The sequence below is a fragment of the Carassius gibelio genome, chromosome B11 (genome assembly GCF_023724105.1).
Source record: "Carassius gibelio isolate Cgi1373 ecotype wild population from Czech Republic chromosome B11, carGib1.2-hapl.c, whole genome shotgun sequence".
NCBI classification, from domain to species: Eukaryota; Metazoa; Chordata; class Actinopteri; order Cypriniformes; family Cyprinidae; genus Carassius; species Carassius gibelio.
The window spans coordinates 17,371,772-17,398,230 of record NC_068406.1 but is presented as its reverse complement, the minus strand read 5'-3'; the positions used below and the strand labels follow the sequence as shown (position 1 = coordinate 17,398,230).

The following is a 26,459-nucleotide window of genomic DNA, read 5'->3' as shown; positions in this document are numbered from 1 at the left end:
ACAGTCCTATGAAGCATTGTAAAGCACATAATCAAACTGAAAATGAAGAAAATATATTAAACTACTGCTTTAAATATTCTTACTATGCATATAGAAATAGCATATTTCTACATTTACATTTATTTCAAAATTATGCCAACAAATATTTAAATATTTTGAGAGTGTAGGGAGACTGACTCCCATTATTATATAATTTGCAGTGATTTATGGAAGAGCAGGTGCTTAGGCTGCAGTTTATTTATTATTTTATTTTTTTGCAATTCTCCAATTGATGACAATTTCTCTCATTTTACCAGGAATTCCACTGTTAAACATGATTATTTACAAAATAATCTGAATTAATGCAGGCTGATGATTTAAATGTATGTAACATCAATTAACATCCTTGAAACTCATAGTAGATCTGTAGTTAACGTTATCATTCGAAATGTATTCCCTATGAAGAAAATGAGGGGGATTTTTACTTACATAACTGTTGCACTCTACAATGGCATCTTAACAAAACAAAAGTCTTTTGAAGTTATCACCACAACTCAATGGCAGAAGACTATGGTAAGAGGTTTCTTTAAATGAGCGTAAACAGCAAATATAATTTCTTTCGAATCAGAAACGATTCAGGCTAGACAAAAATAGCGAGTCCTATGATCAGACTTGATTTAATTAGTAGAAGCAGAACAATTTGATATCCCTTATGCATTTAAATGAAATAATCTGGTATAGTATGTGCTGCTGTATTGTATTCTGTACACTGTAATGAGTAAGACTTTCATTGAAGAATAATGCTGTGTGAAATACCTCTGTGGCCACCTGTTTAGTGGGAGAGGCCTGAGAGCCAGGGACAGGAGAGAAGGGGCTGAGAGGACTCGTCAGACTCACTGAACTCAAGGGACTCGCAGGACTGTTTGTGCTGAAAGAGCCGGATGCTCCACTGGCTAATGGAGACAGAGACAGATAATAGAGTTAAGGACCTATGTCATGATGTCAAAAGTAACCTAATATTCTTCCCTATAATATGCTCTTCTTTGCTGCAGTTGTATTTCAATACAAAAAAAAAAAAAAATCAAATCATAAAACAAATGACACTGGTCTCTGTTTCTTGTTATACATCAAGCGTTGCAGCAGCATTACTGCAACAGCAGGCTAAAGCGTTCTCACAATATTCTTCAACATAAGAAAACTGCAGCTCTGTACAGAGAAAATATGGGACAATCTGAGGGCAAATCTTAATGTGAGCTTGCAGTTGATTGCAAGAATGGGACAGGGCTTATGTGGACTAAATGACTGGAAAAGTCATTTAAGACAAGCACCGTTTCACCGGATGATCTGGTTATGATTAAAAATACACAATAAAAAATTACCATCCAATTTAAAAAATGAAACATATACATGCATAAAATAATCACTCATAATAAGATCAATAACATGCATAAAAATAAGTCGGAAATAAGTAGTTTTTCTGCTCTGCAGGACCACATTTCTAAGTGCCAAAATGAACAGAGATTATGCATGACGCTGTGCAGTAACAGATCGTCTGACCTCTGTGCTTGGCCGTGTCCGTGCCACGAGACGGGTTGTTCTTGTGCAGCCCCTCCAAAACATCCTGAACCCTCCAGAACTCCTTCTGAATGTGCCTGTGTACCAGCTCACTCTGGAAGGAAAGCGATTCATTGAAAGAGAAAAGACACATGCATTATTGAAGCACTGTCAGGATCATTACATTAATGCATAGTCATTCTTATTAATAATTAATGAGAGATTCACATGCTGTTCAATTACCGATTGCATAATTCATTTCCATTCAAAGGACTTCTTGTTGCATTAAATAGAATCTTAATTTAGTATTCAAATTAATTCTGTATCATCAAGGTCACCTTTTTACTACAGTAATGCCCTCAAGGTAAATCAATCATGTAAAATGATCATGACAGTTCTGAATGCAATGGAGGTCATTCACATGATGCAAACACATAATATAATGTGCTCATGAATAAATGATTTTTCTAAATGGAAAGATGGCAGAAGTCATTAAGGGCTTGTAGTTTAAGAGTTCAAGGTTCCCTGGTAACTAATGATGATGATGACAAATGTGAAGTCAGTATCATACCTGGCCTCCAGCGTTCAGCTGTTCCCACAGGTCACCGTGGATGCTGTTTACTTCATCCTCTAGTGCTTCAAACTCCATACGAGTGGTGGTCAGGGCCTGTGAAATACAATTAACAAATGAAATAACATTTATTTAAATCAATTCTACTAGCTTAGATTGAGTTTTCATAACTGTCTGGTTTCTTACACTGGAGGCCTGAGACAGCTCTCCTCTGATGTTAATCAGCTTATTTTGTAGACTCTCCTTCTTCAGCTGAAGTTTCTCCAAGGCTAGCGGCTGGCTCCTGTACAGCTCCATCTCCTGATGTGTGGCCACCAGCACCCCCTCTAGACTGTCCTGGATAATACAGAAAACAGTCAAGTGAGCAAGGGCAGCATTTTGAGGCATAATCATGTGGTTTAAATTGATCATTTAATGTTAAGTATTTAATTAATTATTTCATATAATAAAAATATATTATAATAGTATTTTATATTATATCTGATGTTGAGCCATGAATCGTTTTTTGAGAGAACTCTTAAAAGCAACAAATGTACCTTTTCCATTCGCAAACGATGCACTACAGCCTCCTGCTCTTTCACAAGTCGATTCTGCTCACACAAGCGGCCCAGTAGTTTCTGTACAGAGACAAAATGAATTGTTCATGGGTCTGTTATGTAAAAGACAATCGTTTATAAAGCTGTACATTTATGCATGTCTTTGACCAGACAAAGTGACTCACACTGGTCTCAATCTCATTAAGCTTCAGTGTAGGATGTAGATCACCGTACACATCATGGAATGGAGGCACCTATAATCAAAGAGAAGGGATAAAATGGAAATATTAGTGAAAATGAGTCTTTTTCTTCTCTTTTTTTTTAAAGATTTAAAATAATAGTATAATGAAAAATAAACTGATACTAATAAAAATGACAACTGTTATTGATTTATTTGCTCAGAATTCATTTTAAATGATTAAATAGCTACCAGAAATAGGTATTAGCCATTGCAATGTGCTGTTTGCATTATTCAGCAACAAAAACCATCCAAAATGCTGTGTAAATGATAAGCCCATAGTGCGAAGGCTATACACTGAAAATGGCTTTCTTGCTTGATGGCATGAGTGGACAAGACACATACTGTACACAGAGGACAACAGCAAGACAACACGACACACAATGACCACACGATAGAGGATGTGATATTGGGCAAACAAGCACTGGAAATGGCAGGATTCAGATACACAAAGTAAAGCAAAACCAAAGACAAGCTGAAGATTGTGGCTCTCGTTGCTGAACTTAAATGTAAGGCTTTAAAACTAAACCTAAGTTCACTTAAACCTAAAGCACGATCAAAACATCCAACATGCCACATCGACCGGAGAGCACAGAGAGAGCCAGGCTCCGTCACAACCTCAGAACAGCCATGTCTGAGCGAATCTTTGCCAGAAAGAGGCTGAACTGAGGTTCAGTAGCGCGGGAAAAGCAGGTAGAACAGCAGCCTGTCTCTCTAGAGGAGTCTCGACTCTCTTACTTGTGAGAATAGTTTTGCTCGAGGAGAGGAACGCTCAACCATTCTGGTTACCATGCTGATTAGGTGATCACCATCTGTCATCTAGGGCAGAACACACCATCATTCACCTGGCTATATGATTGGCCTTGAGTATGGCCGACTTTGGTGGAAACTATACTTGCAATGTCCACAGCACGGCGAGGATATAGTAGAGACCTGGGCAAGTTTTCTCACTTTCACACACTTTTTTACTTTTTATTTTAGCGGCCATTACACAACCGCTAGAAATTTTTTGACTCACTTAGACTGCAATTACCTGTATTTGATGAAAAATATGTTAAAACTATTCTAAATGTAGAATTTAGAATAACTGTTCATAGTTTTTTCCAACCTGTGATGGGTTTTCAGAATTTTTGTTTCAAACTATAGTTTCAAACTATAGTGTATAGTTCAAATCTATACACTGACATATCGCCTGAGACTTACTAATATATAAAAAAAGTTTAATTACGTTATTTGGAATACTTGTTGTGCATCATATATTTCTTATTGTTTATTAAGCACACAAATAAAACTGGTAACACAGAGAAATATCCCATTTTTGGCAGAAATCGTAATTGAAATTATGGTCCCACTTTATATTAGGTGGCCTTAAGTACAATGTACTTATTGTGTTCATATTGTATTGTAAAACACTTTTGCTGCTATTGAGGTGGAATAGGGGTAAGGTTAGGGAGAGGGTTGGAGGTATGGGTAAGTTTAAGGGTGGGTTAAGGTGTAAAGTATGGGTCAACAGTGTAATTATAAATGTAATTACAGAAATTAAATACAGATGTAATTACATGTAGTTTAAAAAAAATAAGTACAATGTAAAAACATGTATGTACACAATAAGTACATTGTACTAAATTATTAATTAAAATGTAAGTACATAGTAGTTAAGGCCACTTAATATAAAGTGGGTCCGAAATTAATCAATAATTAAATATATATATATTTAAAAGGTGACAATTTGCCCAGAACTGACAAAAAAGCATTCTAATTTAAGACTTTTTCATCAAGATTTCAAAATCAACACTTTATATTATATATATATATATATATATAAATCACTACTACAGAAAACACATAATTGCGTTACAATTCCTGGGATATAACCCCTCGTGACAACTTCCCCATGTGACAACTACGAAGAAGCCATATATAGCAGCCACTGCTGTTAACATGCAGCTGTTATAAAATAAGAAAACCCTTTCAAGTCGGCGTGAGAACTGACACAAAGAGGAGAAGACAGTGAGAACAGGAAAAATGTTTGAGAGGACCGTGACTACATTAATGACATGGTTGTTTATGTCTTGACGTGGGCAACCGAACAACAGTCAGTCGATTCTCTATCGTCTCTTTAAAGTGAAGACAACAATCAAAAGCTCTGTTAGAAAACTTAGTGAGCTGCCTCTTGTCTACTGCCTGCTTTCTAAAGCATGCAGCATCCTAACTAAAATGGAAAATCATTAATAATATACATTTTCCAGATTTAATCATCAAGAACATTCTTTTCAAATCACTTAGTTGAGCAGCTCACTAGGTTTCAGGCGAGAGCTAATATGTGCTGTCAGCATTGAATCTCCTACCTGCTGATCCAGGTACTCCAGGTTCCTCTGAAGCTGCACGTCTAAAATGTCCTCCTGATGTGGTCAGTGAGGCAGCAGCAAAGCCCAGTGTGTCAAACCCAGCGGCAGCATACATCGGATGGAGAGACGGAGAACGAGACACAGGTGAGGACAGACACATGCTGATCACGGCATCGCGCAGTGCATCACACTCATAACAACAGATAATAACACAGTCTCCATCATTCAATAGCCAGACTAGTGCACTTGATCTTTTGCACATACAAATTATCAGTCACATGATTGCATGATTTGCTGGTTCTCTATAGAGAAGCCCCCAAATGGAGTGCTCCATGCTAAACACATTCAAAATGCTTTAAAGTGTTGACTTACCATTTTACTATGGAGCGAAGGGGATGCTGGGTAGTTGTAATGGTACATTCCCTGGCTGTAGGAGCGTCTATCTCCAGGGAAATCATACTAAAACAAGAACAATTATGGCACTTTAAAGTCAGCCAAAAAGAAGGCAATATATATTATAATATAATATAATAGCATTCAAATGTGATACTCTGGTTATGGATACTTAGTTGTTTGACAGATGCTTTACCTTAGGTGAGCTCAGTGACCTGCGGAGCCCGTAGACTGAGGGGTCAGCATATATTGCCTCCTCTCTGAGTCGGCCAGGTCCCCGATCAAACCTGACACTGGGCGATCGGGCAGGTGAGGCGAAGCTGTGTGGAGAGTAGGGGCCTCCCAGGGAAGAGGAGGGTGAACGAGGAACCGACCGCGAGCGGGGCTGTATGGAAAGCCGTCTCATAGAGTTCTGCGCTGAGTCCAACTGGGAGTAATAGGGAGGACCCTGGGGTCCCATCATCCACTGAGGGTCTTGAGGTTGACCATATAAGGGTCCGTCTCGCAATGAACGCCTTCTCTCTTCCATGGTCCAGCGAGGAGGTGGTCGGTTGTATGCAGCCGACATGGAGCAGATGCTCTCAGGTCGCACACCAGGTGGGTAGAGGGGATAGTCATCTACATATGGAGGGCCGTTATACACACCGTAATAGTCTGCTGACATAGCGCGGTTTACTGTGTAGTACCTGGATGGACTAAAAACCAGTGGAATTATCATTACCAGAATATTAAATAAAGATACACTACCATTCAAAAGTTTGGGGTCAGTAAGATTTTTTGTGCTTTTGAAGGAAATATCTTAGACTCAACAAGGCTGCATTTAGTTGATCAAATATATAGCAAAAACAGAAATATTATTACAGTTTCAAGCAACTGTTTTCTATTTGCATATATTTTAAAATATAATTTAATTCGGTGAAGACAATGCTGAATTTTTTTGCACACATTACTCCAGTCTTCAGTGCCACATGAATAATCAGAAATCATTCTAATTTGCTGATTTGATGCTTAAGAAATTGTTCTTCTTCTTATCAATGTTGAAAACAGTGGTGCAGAAATCTTGTGTAATGTTATAACACTCTTTACAACCACTTTGATCAATTTAATGCTTCCTTGCTGAATAAAAGCATTAATTTAAACAAACAAACAACATTTTACTGACCTCTACATTACTGGAAAAAAAAGAAAGACTTAAAATAAAAATGACTATAAATTATAGTTTAAGTTTTTGCAGCACACTTGCATTAAAACTAACATTAACAGAGTGAAAAGGGCACCAACATAAATAAATAAATAAAAACTAAACTATAATTACCCTGCTGATAAGAAAAGGACAAGGTTATGAAAGCAGACCTAGACCTAGACCTCACCTGCGGCCGTCGTCTTGAGGCACCAGGGCCCGTCGCTGGTTGACCCACTGCTGCAGCTGCGTCATGGAACTCTTCCTCTGGGCCAGTCTCTCCGGTGCCGTCCTGGGCACAAAGCCTCTCCGCATCACCACATTCTCCTCATGCGGCTCGCGCATTTCCCTCATATTCTCTTGGGAATGGTATCTTGAACCATTGGGAGGACCATAGCTACCCCAGCCATTGGGGTGATGGGGTACCGGGACTGCTTTCTCCCCCATCCTGCCCTCTATATTAGGGGTAACCGGGGTCACTGGGGTGCTGGGTGTGGTGTCTCTGGTTTCTACACCGTTAAGCTCGTGTTTGACAGGTTCTTGGATATCTGGCCTCTGGCCGTTCTCTGCGTGAGAATTGGACTCGAGGCGTTTGGCTACCATGTCGTTTTCATCTGCTGTCGGGACGGGATCAGATTTATTTCTGCAGAACAGCAGGAAAGAGAGAGACAACACATATATAAAACACCGTCTTAAACAGTATAAAGCCTTTGATTCTTTTTTTTTATAAGGAGAGCGCAGGACTGTTTGTTCCAGAGTATCAGGGTAGCAGCATTAATGGTATGCACTTGTGTTCCATCTGTGCTACTTTAGTTATTGCTCTGCATAAATTTTCATCAGATGTGTCTTTGGCTGCTTAAAATATGCTGCTCTGACTCCCCAAGAATCACACTTTTAAGATGTTGTCCAAAACCATGACATTTTTCTCCATAAAAGCATTAAAATATTTTCAAGGAAGTAGTCATTATGACTCATTTGCTACATTTCAATTTGGAATATTTGCCTTCTTGGCATTGCTCAATAGGATTTATCATTTGGCCGATAAGTTGTAAACGTGACTATTATTTAAACATTGATGAAAACATGGTGCCTGAGTGCAGACACACAGAAAAAAACATGGATGCACGTAAGTGAACAACTTCAAACTATGTTACACTATATTCAGTTGGCCACTATGTGGTAATATTATTATTGTCATATTCACTTTGTAGTACATGTAAAATTGCCATTGCCTGGTCTTTGTCTGGCGTTCTTTGGTCATTTTAGACCGAAGTGTTTAGTTTAAAAAAGAAAAGAAAAAATGCTGGTATAGTACAAAACTATAGTCACTATGTGACTACAAAAAAATTATATATATATTAATAATTATAATAATTAATTGTGGAACGGATTCGAAAAACACACTTGTGTTGTTCGTGGTTAAAAAGGCAAGTAACTGGTACAATACATTCTATTAATTATGGTGTTAACTTCCTTTTTAGTGACATTTTTTAACAAATTTTGAAAAGGCCAAAATAAGAATACAACAAAGAATAAAGCATGTGCTATCTAAACTATAAATCTATATATTTTAATCAGCTTTTTTTTTTCAATAAGAAATATTCATGCAGTTCAGAACAGCAATAAGGTGAGTAAATGATGACAGAATTTCCATTTCAGAGTGACGCTGGTTTTAGATGCAGGAGTGGACAGTGTGTGAACTGATGTGGATTATAGAGGTGTGTGTACCTGGATGTGGCTGGGATGTGGACCCTGGCAGCCTCATTCATGGCTTGGATCCACTCCTCCTGCTCCTTCTGGCTGTCTGCACTGAAGTAGTACGTACGAGTCCCTGTGTGCTCAGCCTGCAAACAGAATGCAATACTGCCCTTTAAATCCTCACTTTCCTCATCCTCCTCCTCCTCCTCTTCGTTGCTTTCGCACCACACCTGCAACAGAGAAAGAGAGAAAAAGAGAGAATATTATTGGACTATCCTATAGCCACTCCCATTGTGCAAGAACATAACTGTAAACCTGATACCACAAGGAAAACAAAGCATGCAAAACAGATCCAGCAGAATAGTGCATTCAATTGTTCATATGTACACGAGCAAGTAAATAAAAGCCTGCGAATGAAAGACATGCTTAAAGACATGAGAATAAATGCAGAATTATTATTTGAAGTAATATTTTGCTTAAAGGAATAATTCACCCAAAGAGGAAAATCCGTGTACTCAAACTCAGGCTTTCCAAGATGTAGATGAGTTTGTTTCTTCATCAGAACAGAGTAATTGCAGAAGAAGAAACAAACAAATTACATTTTGGATGGCCTGAGCTTAAGAAAATTACATTTTTTTGGATGAACTAGTCCTTTAAGGCAAAGAGCTAGACAGACGCTGGTAGGTGAAGTCGCAGTGCATGCAAACAAAACCAATCCATGCAATGACTTCATTTTCATTTGAAAGCAAATGAGTTTATATTTAATATGCAGCAGAACACTGGAGAAATATGTGGCTCGGACATGCAGGTCAGACTCAAAATTATAGCAATTAAACATCGAGCGTAAGCTGACAGGTAACTGAGGACTTTCAAAAAGTAATTAAGTTCGGAAAATACTTATATACTTTTATCAACATAATCGTTACTGTCAGCTTGTTAGGAACATAAGCAGGTGAGTCTGACCGTGTCACTTGTCATGCAGTTACAGTAGAAAAAGAGGTGCTCTGAAATACCTACTAAATGTGGCTCATGGAGAAAACTCACTCAGGGGTCCTCAGACGTGGGGGGTATTGGGAACAGAGGAGAAAAGACTACATAAGGATGACTAGATCAAATATAAAGATCAACTTTAGGGGCAGGTTAGATGTTGGCTAGATGTGGTCAGGTTTATAATAATGGAGTGGACATGTGAATTAATATTCTGAAAGAATTGGCATTTAGTAAAAATGTGGCTTTGTTGTGTTATAACATAAACAAAATATCATCTGTTAAGCACAGACAATGTAAAACCTTTGTGTGATAGTGCTATATTAAATAAGTAACACAATAGTTTACACATATGCACTCTTGTCAAAAACACTGTAGTACAGACCTTTACCACATGGGGGCAATACAGAATGATTTAGAGTTAACTAAACTGCAAACAAAAAATATATTAGCAAAAAAACTCAGATTCTACAGAAAAAAGTAAATGCATCCTGTTTGTAACTTAATTTATGACTAGTGTCTGAAATTAAAGCTTCCTATTAAGGGACAATAAAAACAATAATATAAGAATCTAGAAAATACATACAATACATACAAAACCAACTTTTACCTTTATAAGATCTTTTTTTCCCCTTTTAAGTCAATTTAGTCTACTGGGACATTTCTGTCCACACATTTTAAATATGGGACCGATTTGTTCCTTTCAGTGGCAATTTTGGTCAATTTATGATGCAAAAAGCCTATTACACAATATCAAATTTATTTCTATAACCAGCATGACAGTTTGTGGAAACACACAGCAGGTTTTGAGAGGGTGTGTGAGCACTGATGAAACGTGACGCATCACTGGAAGCTACAATAATCTGACCATAACGTTCAGTTGTAAATCAGGATTTCATCCCATGCCAATCCCCTGAATTAGTCTTGCATAAAACAAACTGCACTTAGTCATCCGAGGGTGTGCCAAAATAAGTTTCATGCAATCTAATAGCTAACTAAGCCAAAAGACAGTTAGGTAAATGTCACTATAGACCGTTAAGAAACAAACAGTATTTTTGAGTAGACAAAACCTGAAAAACAAGATTTATTTGAAATACACAAGTTATAATCAAAACAACTTCAATTAAGCAGAAAAACAAACCTGGTCTAAAGTAATCAATAATATATTTCCTGTTTATTCATGTTGTTTGCATGCTTAAAATTCTCTTGAAACTGAGACAGTCATCTGTGTCTCAGGAAGTGGAGCATCAAAACAAAAGTTTGCATTGCAGTGGTTGCTCAATTTACAGAAATCTGACACAAAAACTAGCCATGCTATTGCAAGTCCTTCGCTTACCCTTATACCAGCCAAAATAATGCCTTGTTTCCTTTGATTGAACCGTCAAACACTCCCGCACTATTGATTCATTGCAGGGCTTGGCAAATTCTGTGCTTACTGTTTGCATTTGATTTTGCAGAGAAGTCATTGTTCTTCTGCAGATTATTACTAAATGACTCTGAGCTGGAACTTCAAAATATTTGTTTAACTTTAATATAGCTGGTCTTCATTTAAGCCCTCTTTATTGTGTGTACAACCTTCAAACACATCTTCATTTAAGGAAATAAAGTGTAGGAGGAAAGAGGTGTTTGGCAATTTGTAAGTATGCAGCAGGTATTTGACATTGCTTTGTGAGGACGCATGACAAATGAACCATGTTAAGCTGAAGTGACAGGATTTATCTGGTACTAATTTGTCATGTTGTTGCCAATATTATGATTCAAAATGTAACATTGGAACGTGAAGAGGTCACATGAAGTTCACGAGTTTCCTGGATGAGCAGTCAGTTTTACTATGGTGTCAGGAATCATTATTATTCTGAAATATTTGACTGAAAAATAACTCCCTTTAAGTGATAGTTCACTCAAAAATGATAAATCTGTCATTTATTCACCACATGCCATTCTGTATGACATTTTCTTGTCCATGAAACACACTTTTTAAAACTTATTTTTTCTCTTTTTTTTTTTTTTTTTTGGTCTAAGGTGTTCAGTGTTGTTTTGCACCTCACTGATTTTCACTGTAAATAAAACACTTAATATTAATTATATGTCTTATTGTTAAATGCACAAATAAATAAAAAATACAAATAAATAAAAAATTAAAATAAAATAAAATAAATATCTTTCAATGCTTGTAAATCATTTCCTCAAAGGTGGGCTGAAATAGAGCCTGATTCCAAGTGCATCTTGTAGAAATATTTACGGTCTACAAGAGACATTTGTGTTTGCAGTGGCGTCACATGTCAGACTGATCTATCTTTACAGACCTACTCTTAACTAATGGGTACCCTTCTATCCAAACAAGCACTCAGAAAGAAGAACTGACTTTGTCACATAGTATGTCAGTGCAGGACTATATTTAGTCAAACCTTTATTATGGCCTAATTGAAAATGTCTATCATCTTTAGTGTGTGAAGATAAATATCTTGCATTGTTCTCTTAGGAACGTGAGATCTCAATATCATCGTTATGAATATCACCGGCTCGGTCAGAGCATAGACAAAACCAACACAAAATCACTGCTATTGTTGCTAGCCTGGGGATACAAGCCTACACATTTGAAAACCGGAAAGCATGTATTAGAATCTCACACTGTGTAGGATCTCATATTATAATGACGCCCACTTTTTGTGCATTTGCTGATGCAAGTGATGGTAACACACCAGACTAGCAGATGATCTGATAAGACTGACATTGATTTCACCCTTTTACTGCACATAAAAGAAGGTCAAGCAACATAGATTGTGTTAATCGGAGTGTGTTTTGTCTCCTCTCTGTGTGGCAGGAGGTCCTATGGCACCGGCACAGAGGTGTGGCCCAGGAGCTACAAAGATCTATTACACAGTGGTGGAAAAGAACCATGTTTACACTGTAGACGTAATCTAATGTTCAAGAAGGCCAGTTTATTGTTGATGTTGGATCATATATTTCAACAGGCCACAATAAAAGTCACTTTTAGGTTATTTCCTTTGAGTATAATATCCACTGACATACTTTCCCATCTCGGCTCTGACACAAGGCTGAGCCATTCCAACTTGGCTTTTCACACCACAACGTTTTAGTTGGGATTTCTGATGGGATTTTCTTCTAGTAAATCCCTCAGTGGCCTCTGAAATTCTCTCAAAGCAAAGTAAAACAAAGCATGACAAAACAAACAAAACAAAACAAAAAAAAATTTCTGATGGGTTTTCTTTACTATTTTCTTCTGGCCTCTGAAATCCTCTCAAAACAAAATAAAGCAAAGCAAAGCAAAAAAAAAAAAAAAAACAACAACAGAAAAATAAAACAAATCAAACCAAACCAATACAAAAAAAGTTTTTGAAATCCCCTCATCACAAAACAAAACAAAAATCAGTTTTAAGGAGAATACAAAGTGTTTTTTTATTATTATTTTTTTTATCTCTTTTAACTGTTAGACAAAATCAATCAATCAATCACCTTTATTTATATAGTGCTTTAAACAAAATACATTGCGTCAAAGCACTGAAAAACATTCATTTGGAAAACAGTGTCTCAATAATGAAAAATGATAGTTAAAGGCAGTTCATCATTGAATTCAGTGATGTCATCTCTGTTCAGTTGAAATAGTGTCTGTTTTAATTTGCAATCAAGTCAATGATATCGCTGTAGATGAAGTGACCCCAACTAAGCAAGCCAGAGGCGACAGCGGCAAGGAACCGAAACTCCATCGGTGACAGAATGGAGAAAAAAAACCTTGGGAGAAACCAGGCTCAGTTGGGGGGTCAGTTCTCCTCTGACCAGACGAAAACCAGTAGTTCAATTCCAGGCTGCAGCAAAGTCAGATTGTGCAGAAGAATCATCTGTTTCCTGTGGTCTTGTCCTGGTGCTCCTCTGAGACAAGGTCTTTACAGGGGATCTGTATCTGGGGCTCTAGTTGTCCTGGTCTCCGCTGTCTTTCAGGGCAGTAGAGGTCCTTTCTCTCTACTGCCCTAAACTATGCATGTGTTATTTCAGTGCAAAACCCTTTGTCGTATTAACTTAAAAACCAGTATAGAGATTAACTTGTCAATAAGTGTACTGAAATCTTTAAGGATTAAATAAATGTAAATAAGAAGTATAAGAAGTAAATAAATTTCATCATGTTATAGATTATAGATAGTTATAAATAGTTTATTCCAGTGGTTCCCAACCTTTTTCAACTCGCGGCCCACACAACCAAACACATATGTTTGCGCGGCCCACTTCAAAAAAATTAACTGACCCCGCTATTGTTGGGTTAATAACTTAGTACTCAGAAGCTAGATTTTAAACTATATTTATTGAATAAACTAGGGCTGTGCGATATGGACAAAAAAAAAAAAAAAACTATCGCGATTTTTTTGATCAATTTTGCAATTGTGCTTTTACAGACATAAATGCATTCAGGCTTAATTTGAAACATATTTCCAAAAGAAAACCAATCAGAGCTTTATCAAAAAGTTGTAACATCTCTAGAACAGACATAAGTCAAAATTATCACTATAGTGAAGATGTAAAAAAATATATAGACTTGTGGCAAAATAAATAAATTAAAAAAAAATCCTGTATACAGGGACTTTTTTTTCTTTTTTGCCATGCATTGTTCATAGAGCTCATTAATTGTAGCGGTGCCTCAGGTGTTTGCAGTGTGTATACAGTATGTGTATGCGGTCAGCAGTGAGAGCGCATAAATATAACGCGAAAGCACATTAAAATAATGCACGAGTGCGAATCTCTCTGTTCGCAGCAGATTTCCTTTGCTCTGTCACAAAACCGGTCGTGCTTGCTCAGATACACGCTGCTTTGCGAGGAGAGTGTGCACACTTAAAACGTGTCTCCTCTCACTTAAACTGCATCCTGTTCACTAACAAATTCACTCTATGCTCATGTGTTAGACATGAATTATTTTCGCACGTTTTTATTTCTAGCCTTTTACCGCAGTGAGAACGCTCTGATCCGTCAACATTGGCTCAGAAAAAAGGCGCATCACAGACAGTGTGTGAACCTGGAGTTAGGCATATGCACACGCTCAAATCGTGATTTTAGGACGTTTTCTTTTAATCGCACAGCCCTAGAATGGACTGGAAATGAACAGAAAATAATTGGCGGCCCACCTGCAATACCACCGCGGCCCACTAGGGGGCCGCAGACCACAGGTTGAAAACCACTGGTTTATTCATTAGTAAATTGCCCTTGTATTTCCCATATAATTCTCAATTTCAAACAAAACTAGCACAACTTGAGATTCGTCTGGGAGGAAAAGCTCAGAGAGTGAGCAGTTCACCTGTCTACACTCATTAGATCAGACAGTAGATGATCTGAGTGTGAGACACAGTGTAGGACACTGGACAGCAGGTACTAATGCCCAGAGCAGCTTGATGTCAAAAATAAATAAATAAATCAAATAAAGAACGAACAGAGCAATTCCCTGCCTTGCTTTTTGGAGAGCCAGATGGAAGCGGAAGCAGACAGTCAAGCCTCAGCAGATATTGAAACGACAGACCTGCCTCCTTGCCTCTGTCATTCTGTCCGTCTCTCTCTATTTCTGAGCCTCTGACAGGTAGTTGTATACTCTCAGTCATGCGGAGCTAGTAAACTGAATTCTCTTGTTTTGGATCCATGTTTGATGTGAGATGTGCTTGTGTAAATTAAAACAGCTTTCAGAAAAGCACCATTCCAAATGGGGTTGTCAAAATATCAAAAATGTGCCAAAAATCCCAAACACCAAAAATTATAATTATACACAAAATATATCTATAACTATTATTATAATTAAATAAATGTAAGTAAAATTGATAGGCTACATGCATGATTTATTACACATATTTATAAACATGTTCAAGTTCTTTATATTTTATATTATTATTATTATTATTATTATTATTGCTATAAATTTGCTGCAAATATTATGTAGAAGTACACAAGCTAAACAATTTTTATATATATATATAAATATTTTATGCACATCACTTCAGCTTTCTTATTTATTTATTTTAACTATAACATAAATAATTAAAATACTTGAAGGACTACACACATCATTTAAAAAAAAAATACTATATATAATAACATTAATATGAACTATTTGATTTTTGATTTTGATTCGCATAATAGTTATTTTTAGATAAAAGCTCCTATCCCATCTGTCCAACCTGCAACACAGCTGGGTTAAGGCGAACAGCTGGAAATACACACATGCAACATAGCAGGAAGGTTACAGCCACAGCTGAAATCTGATGCTCTCCAACATGTTGACAAAGCAGTTAACAGCACGAGCTCAAACAACAGCAAAAATATGGGGGAGAGCTGCAAAATGAATGATTGCCGAAACCTTTAATGACTAGGCATCACACAGGACTGGACAGCTTCTTGCGTGTGTGTTCTGTCTCCCACCGTACTTCACAAACACACACTCTCTGGTTGGTGTCTGTCTGTCTGTTCTTAATGCTCTGATGTGTGTTTCATACACAACAAACAGACAGAGTCCACATGTCTGATAAGAGAGACACCTCTGCCCCACACGCTAGGCCAAGGTAACCAGCCCAGGGCTGCTGAGAAGATCACAGTGAATTTAGGACAAACAACAGCGACTGCAGAGACAGGTGAGAACGTGAGGTTTGATCTGAATTGCAATCAACAGCTCCTCCAGATTGGCTTCTGTTTTTATTGTTCCCCCTACCATAGGGAAATATGTATATCATGAATCCATTACAAACTATATGAAGGCTGTCTGGCCATATCTTTGCCTCCCACATGCAGATCTGCTTGTGGTTCAGCCGCTGAGGAATTTTCCCTTCGGAAAGGATTTCTCAGCTGCATGTCTGATGGCATGAGTCGTAGACTCACCTCCTGATCTTTCATGTTTCTGCCGTTCATCCATCAGAGAAAACACAAATCTTAGGCTGAAAGTGTTCCAACCAAACAGCAGTTACACAACCAGCACTAATTAATAATGCAGCAGCTCTATACTGGGACATAGGAACAAGAGAGAGAGTACAAGAAAAACAACCAAGGAGAACATAAAGTAACAACCACACACATATAAAGGCTGCAGACAGTTAAAATTGTAATGGCAGGTATTACAGTTTTAGGGTTTAATTGTTTGACAGCCCAACATATTTTATGTAGCTAGGTAAAAGGTTTATATTGTGAGTGTGTGTTACCAAGTTCACTTAGTAGATTTCTTAATAACAAATAAATCTATCGCAGAAAAAATAAAGACAATGGTATTAAATGCCAATTCAAAGTGGGGAAAAAAAATTGCATTTAGGACATACTTGAACTGAATACATTTCTGAAATCATGGAGGGATTCAGGTAGCATGAATATTTCATTTGTGTTAATTTTACATTAATTGTTTTATCACATTCTGCTTTGATTTTTATTTAAAGTACAATAACTGCAGACTAACTTTTATTAATTAAGCTGATGATTATAGATTTTTAACAACTCTTTAATTGTAATTCTACGAGAATAGCAAAGTCCACATCACAAATTCCATTTTACATTTCAAATAGATTTTGTCAGATTTACTGTACTTCTGAGGACAGTTTTGTCCCTAAGGTATCCACACACACACACACACACACACTCACAACATGAAACTGAAGAATATCCCGCGCCTGGAGGCCAAACACCAGTTTTGATCCTTGCACAGGACTTCATAAAAGAATTGGCAACACTTCCAGGAGAAGAATCTGAATAAAAAGACCCACGGCAAGATGCACTGCGTCAGATGTGTTTCGGGTTCTTTTGTGGAGGCAACACGATACATGTAACCGTTCGCTGTCACAGAGCACGATGAAGTATGGCTGACTAAACACACCTTTTATTCTCCTCACACAGACAACAAACATGTCTCAGTATTTCCTGGTTAATTATTAACACCAAGCTAGGTTATAAGTTCAGAACATGCACAGAAGTATTTCTTAGAGATACAGCGTGACACATATGATGGTGGCATGATATTTATTACGACAGCCATAAAAACCACTCTGATCTGAGCTGACGTGGCTCCACACCGAAACTGCACCATAGGGGTCTGTGATATGGAAAAGACACACTGTACACCTTTTGCCTTAGGGTACAGATGCAAGAAGCTACTGGATACTTGTGACTGATAGTTTGCTTTGTTCTGCAAATATATCTTTTGAGTATAAAATAGTCTTTATTTTGTAGGAGACTGAAAAGCTTTGGTAAGGTTTTCAAAAACACGTGGATAGGCAGACATGGGTTTTATTGAAGCTGTAATGGTGGTGTCTCAAAACCTGCCATTTTTTCCACACGGGATAAAATTAGAATTAAATGTGTGATGTATAAACCATAGTAAAAATACAAAAAAGAGAACTTTGAGAACTATATACACATAAAGAATGTTTTGTAGTACATATGATCTTAAAGTCAAATAACTGAAACGATAAACCACTTCTTTCTTGAAAAATCAATATTAGTTAATGAACAACAACAAGACTGTATCATTCAAAATTTGGGTTTAATCAAGATCTTAATATTAATATCTGTATTTAGCAAGAATCCATTAAATTAATCGAAAGTGACAGTAAAGACTTTTATATTATTAATATAATAATTAATATTAATATATATATATATATATATATATATATATATATATATATATAACAATAGTAATTAAAATAAATGTTATTGTTATTCTTTTGAACTTTCTATTCATCTGTGATTCCTGAAAAAATAACGTTTTGCATACAAATACTAAGCACTGTTTTCAAACTAGAAAACAGACATTTAAGCTATTTAATTTAATAAAATATAAAGTATTTCACAATATTAATTTTAATAAATGTAGCCTTGTTGAGTGTAAACACTTATTTTCAAAATCATTAAATAAATCATACTGATCCTAAACTGTAGTGTATATAAGCTAAATTAATTCAATAAGTCAAATTAACAAAAAAAGTATATTTCAAAAGTATACATAAAATACAAAACAGTAAATTCCAAAATGTATATAGGAGTACACCTGAATATTCAAAATGATTATATTCTAAATATAAACAAATTGCAAATAAGTAAATTCCAAGTCATATTTTATGCATAAAGAATAACCTAAAGCTAAAGCTTAAATCACAGTTCTGACAGAAGCAAGCTGTTGTTTATTAAAGGTAGTGTCAAAGGTCATCAATGTCTCAGTTGTGCCTTGTCGTGCATACTTTCTTCTTATTGGTCAGTTTAAAAGCCAGGTGCCATAAGAAAAGCAGTTTTACTCGAAACCTAACAAGACCTGCAGAGACATGACATCAGATTCTTGAGCATCTCCAGCCCAGCCCTTAGGGGCCCCGCAGAGCCGGAGGCAAGAGACATAAACAGTTACCAGACATATAACGGACTCACATTCTCTACAAGTGGAACATGCTCACCTATAGTATAGCTGCATGTTTTAACTATAAACACAGTTCAAAACACATCATCAGATGCTACCCAACATGCACCCTGTCTAATCTAATAAAGCCTCACAAACAGACTAAGCATAATCTTATTTTCTAAATTATGATAACTCACCACAAAAACGTTCTCTCAGTACACAACCAGGGGTGTATCTACTCAGAAAGTGACCTCTCATATATACTTGCTCAAAAGGTCTATGTACTAAAACCCAGCTGCTTCGGATCCTGATGAAAATATAATCTGACATTATGTTTGTCCTTTTGGCACAAAGTGTGCAAACATACTCGGGAACGCATGCAAAGATGCAAAGTCCACTGCATGTGTGGGAGAGGGTAAATACAGGTTCAGTGGTTTTGACTAAAAACAGGTACACGGTCAATGAATCATGATTAATTCAGTCACAGTTTAAAGTTTCCTATGATCACATGACCTACACTGACACCGAATATCATGTTTGCCTGTCACCTCTCCTATCCCTTGTCCCAACAGCATTCAAAACAGTTACTAAAAATGCACAGAGATCACCAACCTTAAACGCAAACTTGCGGCTGATGTTATCCGATGCTTGGACTGCTCCAATCTTGAAGCTGAGAAGAGGAAGGCTGCCCAAGACTACTTCTTCCTTGTCATCTGAATGGAATAATAATAAAAGAAAAACATTGAAAAAACAAAATAAATAAGCACTAATACTATAGTAAAAATCTAAGAAATAAGCACTAATACTATAGTAAAAATAAATACAACAAAAAATAAAGCATTTGTATTCCAACCTACATATATTTCAAAAAGCTGCTAATTAAATTAGGTGATAATTCTGTCCCAAATCAGAAAAGTCCGACTTCCTGTAGTGTGCCGCTACAATGGTGATGACAGGCAGTGGTAATGGAAAAGCAGGTAAACTGCAGGTGAATCCCATAATAGATATCCATTTTTATCTCAGCGCAAAGCTAATGACGCTGAAGCGAGCAGCAGCACGCAGCCTAGGAGAGAAGAGCTTGGGCTGGTTAAATAATGGAGCACATCGTTAAATTTTCAGCACGAGCAGAAGCGAGGAGGGCAACGGAGATCCAGCATTCACGTTCTCGAACTCCTGTACTGAGAGCTGCTGCCGGGGAAATGCAGTGAACCCACCCGCGCGTGTGTTCTGACACTGCTCTGTGTGTGTGTTTGTATGTGAATGAGAGAGAGGGAGGGGTGGAGGGAAAAGAGGGGTGGAGCAGGTTGTGTTTGTGCTGTATAGAAGTGAGGAGAGAGAGAGAAAGAGAGAGAGAGAGAGAGAGAGAGAGAGAGAGAGAGAGAAGACAGTTATCATCCCTCAGTGACTCAGTGCTGCAGGAATTCTGGCTTTCGGCCAGCTGTACCTGCACTGAACAACCAATCAGAGCCTATTATTCTGTCAACAAATACAAAGGCAGAAACAATCCTGGATGAGAACCATATATTGACATGGAAACCTATTTTCCCCACAACAAAATATGCTTGAAAACACAATGAAATTAACACTGCATAAAGAAAGACCTGTCTGTCAGGGCTGAAATAAGTACAGACATTGACAAGGAATGTTGCTCTCAATATTCAGATTTGTGATCGACAGGTGTGTGTTTTATATGGTTGATTCTTAATTTAATATGGTTAGTCACTCCATCCTTGATACAGGTGCATCTCAAAAAATGTGAATATCATGGAAAAGGACTTTATTTATTTTTTCTGACAGCTGAGGAAAAATTCAAATTCAGTATATCAAAATATTTGAATATTCCATTTTGAGTTTGATTAGTTTGATAAATTTTGAGAATAAATACTGGGTACCTTTTGGGATAGTTTAGAACATGCAACCACAATCATGGGAAAGACTGCTGACTTGACAGTTGTCCAGAAGACAATCATCAACACCCTCCACAAGGAGGGTAAGCCACGGAAGGTCATTACTTGAAAGGGCTAGCTGTTCACAGAGTGCTGTATCAAAATATATTCATAGAAGGTTGACTGGAAGGAAAAAGTGTGGTAGGAAAAGGTGCACAAGCAACAGGGATAACCAAAGCATTGGGAAGATTGTCAGGAAAAAGCTGATTCAAGAATTTGGGAGAGCTTCACAGAGAGGTACAAAATCCAAGCTGCTTGAAGTCCAGTGTGAAGTTTCTGAAGTCAGTGATGATTTTGGACGCTGTTACGTCTGCTGGTGTTGGTCCATTGTGTATTATCAAGTCCAAAGTCAATGCAGCCATCTACCAAAAGATTTTTGAGCACTTTATTTCAGTTTGTGTGCAATGAATCTAGAATATAAGAAAGTTTGCTTTTTCAAATTAAATTACAAAAATTAATAACTTTTATAAGATGTTCAATTTTATTTGATGAAATTGCATAAGATGATTAGACATGCTTTTGGATATACATCTAGAATTAATTTTATTTATTTATTTTTACATTCCCTGTTGGCATGAGATGTTTTCTCTTGTTTTAAGCTTTTTATTTCTAATTATGTATCTAAGGGATTGTCTTCAGATATACAGATACAAAATACAGATTTATTTTTCTTACGAAATCTGAAATGTGCCCAAGCTTTGACATATCTTTCTTTGATGGGTCATTTTACAGAAGAACTGTTGCACAAAATACGGGCTGACAAATCAGTCACACGCACAATCACTCACTCAATAATAACAGGTACATGTCAATACAAAAGCTGATGCAATCCTAAACAGCACACAGAAGAACCTTATTTTCTAATGAAATTATTTAAGATTTTATTATTTTATAATGTAACCCTTGACCAAAGATGCAACCACATTTACCACACTTTTTTTGTATGCAAAATCCAGTCATTTTAATAGGAATCCCTATGATGCAGGTTTCATAACGGGTTCAAGTTGGCAAAATTTCACTAAGATTTCAATAATGTGACTGCACCCCAACACTAATTGTATAGGGAAACTAGATCTATTACTGAGAAACCTATTTATGTAAACATACACTGCTAATCTTAATCCAGAATCTAATTTCACATCTACCAATAATTTCCTCCAAGTTTCTTTTTTTTTTTCCAGTTACCCTCTCTTCCTCGTATTTGGCATAAGCCTCTGATATCTGCAGCGACGACAACAGCGGGTCATTTTTCATCGTCTCCCTGTGTTCAGAATACCAATTGAGGCATTAAATTGCTCTGTCACACATTCTCAAACTCTTTTGCATGGCACAGTTGGGTAGATGGATCCGGGGTGATAAGAGGACTTAGGGTGTTGTGCCTCCAAACACAACGCCATCGCCAAGATAGCTGTGGGGACGTATGGGATACAGCCAGCCGTGGAGTGCTGCTGATTGTGATTTTTAAATAAATGACCCTCTCATCCCAGTGAGCCATTCAATCGAGGAAGGAAAGAAACTTCCTGGTGTTCCTGGAGTGTGTTTGTTATGCCACTAACAGTGACTCCTATTAATATTGTAATGTTGTTCAGCTGTATGCAGTTCCATTTTTGAATGTACTTGAATGAACTTTGTGTACAGTAGTTCCAAAATGTGTTACAGTACAAGTAATATGACATTACGTTTGTTGGGATACTCAAACCTGTACATCACTTTGACTTGTTAGCACTTCATCTGATTTAAACAGCATTGAGGTTAAAAACAGGAATACTTCTATTCTATAAATATTTATAAGTTCTATAAATTGAAATGCATTTCATTGCTCACTATCTAGGCAAAGAAACAGTAATTTTTTTAATAGTTTGCTTTTAGCATATCGCTAAGCTAACATGACACTAATAAGCATTAAAAAAATATATACTTCTTGAGACATTTGGGCATTAATAGGTATTCATAATCAGCGTAATTATAAATTTATCTCAGCTCATCCACCATCTTGGATTATTATATTTTCAGGAAATTGAGGGCATTTGGAGTTTGACATTAAAATAACTTTTTTTCTATTTGAATATATTTACATTTTTTCTCGTTACTCCAGTCTTCAGTGTCACACGATCCTTCAAAAATCATGCTTATATGATGATTTGATGCAGCGAAAAATTCTTATTTTCATCTTCAGTTTTGATGATTCATATTTTTATGTAACCAGGGACAAATTTTTTGATGAATTGGAGGTTCAAAATAGTACTTTTTTATATAAAATTATATATATATATATATATATATATATATATATATATTTTTTTTTTTTTTTTTTTTTACACTTTATGGTACTGAACGTTTTTTATCATTTTCTGTTGCTTTGTATACTACCTTGGATTTATTGCTTTTGATTAGGTGCCACAATGCTTTTGGGACAATCAGTTGTGCTCCTATAAAGCCTTAAAATGCTCCCACCGCAGGCAGCTCACTAGGCTTTGGAACAGAGCATGTGTTTAGATGTTGCCTTCAGAATATGAGCGTAATAGAGAAGCAGTGTGAAGTAATTAGCCAGAAAGACGTGGGCAAAGTCAACAGGGTTGAATCATGCAGCTGTAGCCCCACAGGCCTTGCTTGCTTCACTCACCGATATAATTAAACCTGCTTTGCTGCACACAAAAAAAGCTTGATCTAGCCAAGAACCATTACTGTAGACCTCCTCCTCAGGGTAGACGCATGCACGGATGTTCTTCAAGTTCATGATTAAATTGCAGCCCGAGCTGGGAACATTTTATGATGTGATAGGATAATGTGATCGGGTAATGGAGCTCTAATGGCTCTCAAATTTACACAACAACAAATAAGCATTAATGAGACCAATAAGAAAGGAGGATTTGCTCACATGATCAGCAAGGCCAAATCAATCCCAAATGCACACTCGTAACTGTGCAGTATTCACACAGGAGGCATATGAATGTTGGTGTGCTGACAGTTTTATCCTCCATATGCTTTGTGGAAGAAAACAACAGCCTTTACACCTTTTTTTTCCTAAACCCAAACAAACCCCATGACACGCGTATCTGAGCAGAGCCGGGAGGATGTCTACACTCCCTTCAGAAAACCTAAGATCAAATGCATGGGAGTTCAGCCAAAGGGAGAAGCTTGCATGATGGCAGTAAGGTAATAGTTCGAAAAGGAAGCGCCATAGCCTGTAACACATGGGAGTGAGGAGGTCTTCAAGGAAAGGGGTGATCTTTCAAGCATTTATTATTATTTGTATTTTTATTTTATTTATTTTTTGTTAAAGATTTTTTTAAAACATCTTCAGTAGTAGTGCAAGATCTGTTGGTCAAGTGGTATTTGTTTGGCATGGAACTGGTTCAAAGAGATAAAAGTTCATCCGAAAATGATAAATGACAATTTACTCACCATCATGTTGTTCTAAACCTATGGGACTTGCTGTCTTTGTAGACCACAAAAGAAGATAGTTTGTACAGAGAGATGACAGAATGAAAGTGAATGGGGTCCAAAACAACAATGGACTGAAATGACTAACATCATATCGAGAAAATGTATGAAAACACCATGTGTGTTCCATGTGACATAAGAGTGAGTAAATTATGAATTTTCATTGTTGGGTAAACAATCCCAACACACACATAAGCAAAATGCACAAAACAACACAGCAAAAAACAAGCAAACTGTACAAAAATGTGCTGACCATGATGCATTTTCACTTGATAATTTGATAACTATTTTTGTATTATACTGGAAAACAAAAACTTTCTGGCAAGAACAAACATGCAACATATTAAGAGTTTAAAAACAAGATTTATTTAAAATCCATTTTGGCTCATGATCTAAAGGGTCACATACTTCATTACTTCGTAACGGGCATGATGCATAGTGCTCAAAAACCAAGACGACCTCACTGTTTTTACATGGGTGACTGACGGTCACAATCTCACAAAACGAGTTTGTTTCAGATACGGCATGCAAAGAGAACAAATACCCAGGAACAAGAATCCTATCTCTGAAAACTGAGAACACACTAAAAACAACACCGACTTCAAGTGAAGAGTGAGTCTTACATGAAGTCTGACATGTTTGGAGACATTTGAAGACACTGAGAACAGTTTCTCATATTTGCATTACCTCAGAGAGTATCACTGTCAACTATGATCAGGTGCACACACATAAACGCACAAAAATAGTCAGTGGATCTAAAACCAAACCTACATGATTCAATATTAGTGCTATCGATGTTGTTGTTTTTTTTTAAACAATGCATAATGAATCACTGACAAGAATATTGTCATAATATTACATAATAAGATGGAAATAAACTTATGATTACATAACTTGATATGTTTTGATTTATAGTCTTCTAAATGCTAGACTAGTTACACCTTCTTCAGCAAATATGAAGATAAATCACTGACTGACATTCCCAGATGATAAAGTATGTGGGTTTTTAATTGACTGAAAGGGGTCATATGATGCAATTTCAAGTTTTCCTTTCTCTTTGGAGTGTTACAAGCTGTTCATGCATAGATGAGATCCAGACAATTGCAAAGACAAAAGTCTCAAACCCAAAGAGATATTCTTTAGAAAAGTCAAGACTTGTCCACGCACTCCTAAAATACCACGTTTAAACACGCCCCCACATGTCTAGGTCACTGTGTGGAAAGATTTGCATAACACTGCCCAAATGTTTTCAATTCGTGAGGTTCGTATTTTATACTACAGTATTTTAAAAATATACCTAATTTAAGAAATAGTCTCTGAAAACCATCTCTGTTACAGAATTTTGTTTAAATGTATAAAGATTTTACCTGAAAACAAGACAAAAATACTAAAAGTTATTTATTAAAGTTTATTATTTATTTTTAGAGCGTGGAAGGCAGAAATTCATGCTAAACAAGCTTGAAAGACGAAGGGTGGAAAAGAATCCGGTAAGAAATAGTGTGTTGCTGTTTGGCTGCAGGGAAGGGGGCAGGACATGTGCTGGACATGCATCATCCACACCTCCGGGGCAACCTCTCATATGCTAACATGCCCAGTCTCATCTCTGAGAGCATGCTGTCTGCCTATGGAGTCTAAATTTATCCATGAAGAGCGTAGGCGGGGCTTGGGTGACAGAGAGGTTTGAAGTGTTTCAGTGTCTTGCAAACCCAAAATAGAACATTTGACATTCTTGTCAAGGAATTAATCGTCTGTGGAAGGTATTAGTAGGGTTATGTCTAACAAAAAAATTCTGAATTTCTTGCATTGACCATTTTTACCTTCCCTTCAGGGTATTTCCTTAAGCCATTAACCATTACGGACCCTACATCTTTTCTCTAAAAATGTAATATAATCCGCAAAATGTGTTAATTACTAAAATGTAAAAAATAATCATAAACATATTTTTGTTTGCTCATTATATTTTAGCATTTAGATTAGAAATAAAGCATGTGTCCCTGAAATATAAACCAGGTCTGAAAGGGTTAAACCCCCTATCGTTGATTGAGAAGAACATGAGGGAACATCTGGATGAAGCAACATACCAACTATCTTAACACCCTCCTCTATCCCACAATGCCTCTGGATGATGAATCTCCATGCATGAGCTGTGACTGTCCTTCACTGCTTGTCTAAAGGACACCGTCATTTATCCCCGTCACGCTGATAACAGAGCAAGTGATGGATGTGT

The 26,459-nt window shown here is 36.9% G+C and overlaps 1 protein-coding gene across 12 annotated transcripts in view; it reads right to left on the bottom strand.

Moving 5' to 3' along the window:
• LOC127968448 (pleckstrin homology domain-containing family A member 6) overlaps positions 1 to 26,459 on the bottom strand; it is a 92,276-nt gene that overhangs the window by 11,834 nt on the left and 53,983 nt on the right. For 5 of the 12 annotated variants that reach the window (XM_052569692.1, XM_052569690.1, XM_052569688.1 and 2 more), the window contains 12 exons: positions 19,455 to 19,555; positions 8,528 to 8,727; positions 6,990 to 7,442; positions 5,816 to 6,314; positions 5,599 to 5,685; positions 5,227 to 5,280; positions 2,826 to 2,894; positions 2,641 to 2,721; positions 2,291 to 2,440; positions 2,105 to 2,200; positions 1,537 to 1,648; positions 796 to 932 (listed from right to left, as the gene is read on the bottom strand). In XM_052569692.1, coding sequence (XP_052425652.1) covers positions 796 to 932; positions 1,537 to 1,648; positions 2,105 to 2,200; positions 2,291 to 2,440; positions 2,641 to 2,721; positions 2,826 to 2,894; positions 5,227 to 5,280; positions 5,599 to 5,685; positions 5,816 to 6,314; positions 6,990 to 7,442; positions 8,528 to 8,727; positions 19,455 to 19,555 — 2,039 coding nt within the window. Of the gene's footprint in view, positions 1 to 795; positions 933 to 1,536; positions 1,649 to 2,104; positions 2,201 to 2,290; positions 2,441 to 2,640; positions 2,722 to 2,825; positions 2,895 to 5,226; positions 5,281 to 5,598; positions 5,686 to 5,815; positions 6,315 to 6,989; positions 7,443 to 8,527; positions 8,728 to 9,514; positions 11,474 to 17,097; positions 17,494 to 19,039; positions 19,322 to 19,454; positions 19,556 to 19,699; positions 20,077 to 26,459 lie in introns of those variants that run through there. The other 7 variants (XM_052569695.1, XM_052569694.1, XM_052569691.1 and 4 more) reach the window with 7 other exon arrangements.